Source organism: Entelurus aequoreus, linkage group LG20 (genome assembly GCF_033978785.1).
Source record: "Entelurus aequoreus isolate RoL-2023_Sb linkage group LG20, RoL_Eaeq_v1.1, whole genome shotgun sequence".
Taxonomy (NCBI): domain Eukaryota; kingdom Metazoa; phylum Chordata; class Actinopteri; order Syngnathiformes; family Syngnathidae; genus Entelurus; species Entelurus aequoreus.
The window spans coordinates 24,108,299-24,110,153 of NC_084750.1; the positions used below are offsets into that span (position 1 = coordinate 24,108,299).

Below are 1,855 nucleotides of genomic sequence, written 5' to 3' on the forward strand. Positions count from 1 at the left end.
GTAATAATGGATATTTGACATGTAGCAGTGTGAATTTGTTGTGTAGCAGAGTGTATTTGATGTAATAATGGATATTTGATGTGTAGAAGTGTGTATATGTTGTGTAGCAGAGTGTATTTGATGTAATAATGGATATTTGATGTGTAGAAGTGTGTATTTGTTGTGTAGCAGTGTGTATTTGATGTAATAATTGATATTTGACATGTAGTAGTGTGAATTTGTTGTGTAGCAGTGTGTATTTGATGTAATAATGGATATTTGACATGTAGTAGTGTGAATTTGTTGTGTAGCAGTGTGTATTTGATGTAATAATGGATATTTGATGTGTAGAAGTGTGTATTTGATGTGTAGCAGTGTGTATTTGATGTAATAATGGATATTTGATGTGTAGAAGTGTGTATTTGATGTGTAGCAGTGTGTATTTGATGTAATAATGGATATTTGATGTGTAGAAGTGTGTATTTGATGTAATAATGGATATTTGATGTGTAGAAGCGTGTATTTGATGTGTAGCAGTGTGTATTTGATGTAATAATGGATATTTGATGTGTAGAAGCGTGTATTTGATGTGTAGCAGTGTGTATTTGATGTAATAATGGATATTTGACATGTAGCAGTGTGAATTTGTTGTGTAGCAGTGTGTATTTGATGTAATAATGGATATTTGATGTGTAGCAGTGTGTATTTGATGTAATAATGGATATTTGACGTGTAGAAGTGTGTATTTGATGTGTAGCAGTGTGTATTTGATGTAGTAATGGATATTTGATGTGTAGCAGTGTGTATTTGATGTAATAATGGATATTTGATGAGTTGCATACGTGTTATCTTGTTTGTGTTGGCGTGTGTTCAAGGCAGTGACATTGAAGGCGCAGAATAAAAAGCAATACTAGGTGAGTCCAAGTAGTACAAGTGTACAAGTACACATGGATTCCTGGGTGTGCGTCTTGCTGTGTGTTGTCTGCCTTCTGTCTCTGCTGGCTTGGAAGCTGAGCAGCACGAGTCGGCGTGATGGAGGCGCACACAAGATCCCCCAGCTGCCATCACTTCCTGTCATCGGCAGCCTGCTGAGTCTCCAAAGTTGTCATCCTCCTCACGTGCTCTTCCAGAAGCTGCGGCACAAGTACGGCGACACGTACGCGCTCATGATGGGCTCGCAGCGCGTCATCGTGGTCAACCAGCACCGCCACGCCAGGGAAGTCCTGCTCAAGAAGGGCAAGGTGTTTGCGGGGAGGGCCAGGACGGTGCGTACTTGTACTTCATCGTCTGTGTACTTGGACTTCATTGTCTCCATACGTCTGTGTACTTGTACTTCATCGTCTGTGTACTTGGACTTCATCGTCTGTGTACTTGTACTTTATCATCTGTGTACTTGCACTTCATCGTCTGTGTACTTGGACTTCATCGTCTGTGTACTTGGACTTCATCGTCTGTGTACTTGCACTTCATCGTCTGTGTACTTGTGATTCATTGTCTGAAGTTGCGTACTGGTACTTCTTCGTCTGAAGATGTGTACTTGTACTTCATTGTGTCCATATTTGTACTTCATCGCCTCTTGTACATCATCGTATGAAGTTGCGTACTTGTACTTGATCGTCTATGTACTTGTACTTCATTGTCTCTTTAGCTGTACTTCGTCTCTGTACTTGTGCCTCATCGTCTCTGTACTTGTACTTCATCGTTTGTGTACTTGTGTTTTATCGTCTTTGTAATGTAATTGATCATTTGAGTACTTGTGCTTCATCGTCTGAAGATGCGTATTTGTACTTCGTCTGTGTACTTGTGCTTCATTGTCTTTGTACTTGTGCTTCATCTTCTGTGTACTTGGACTTCATCTTCTGTGTACTTATACTTC

General features: G+C 39.9%; 1 protein-coding gene across 1 annotated transcript in view; it reads left to right on the forward strand.

The window, feature by feature from the left end:
- The first annotated feature begins 923 nt into the window (after positions 1-923).
- The window catches only part of LOC133636062 (steroid 17-alpha-hydroxylase/17,20 lyase), a 28,906-nt gene continuing 27,974 nt past the window's right edge, over positions 924-1,855 (forward strand). Inside the window, exon 1 of the mRNA XM_062029685.1 lies at positions 924-1,244. Coding sequence (XP_061885669.1) covers positions 927-1,244 — 318 coding nt within the window. The 5' untranslated portion in view covers positions 924-926. The remainder of the gene's footprint in view (positions 1,245-1,855) is intronic.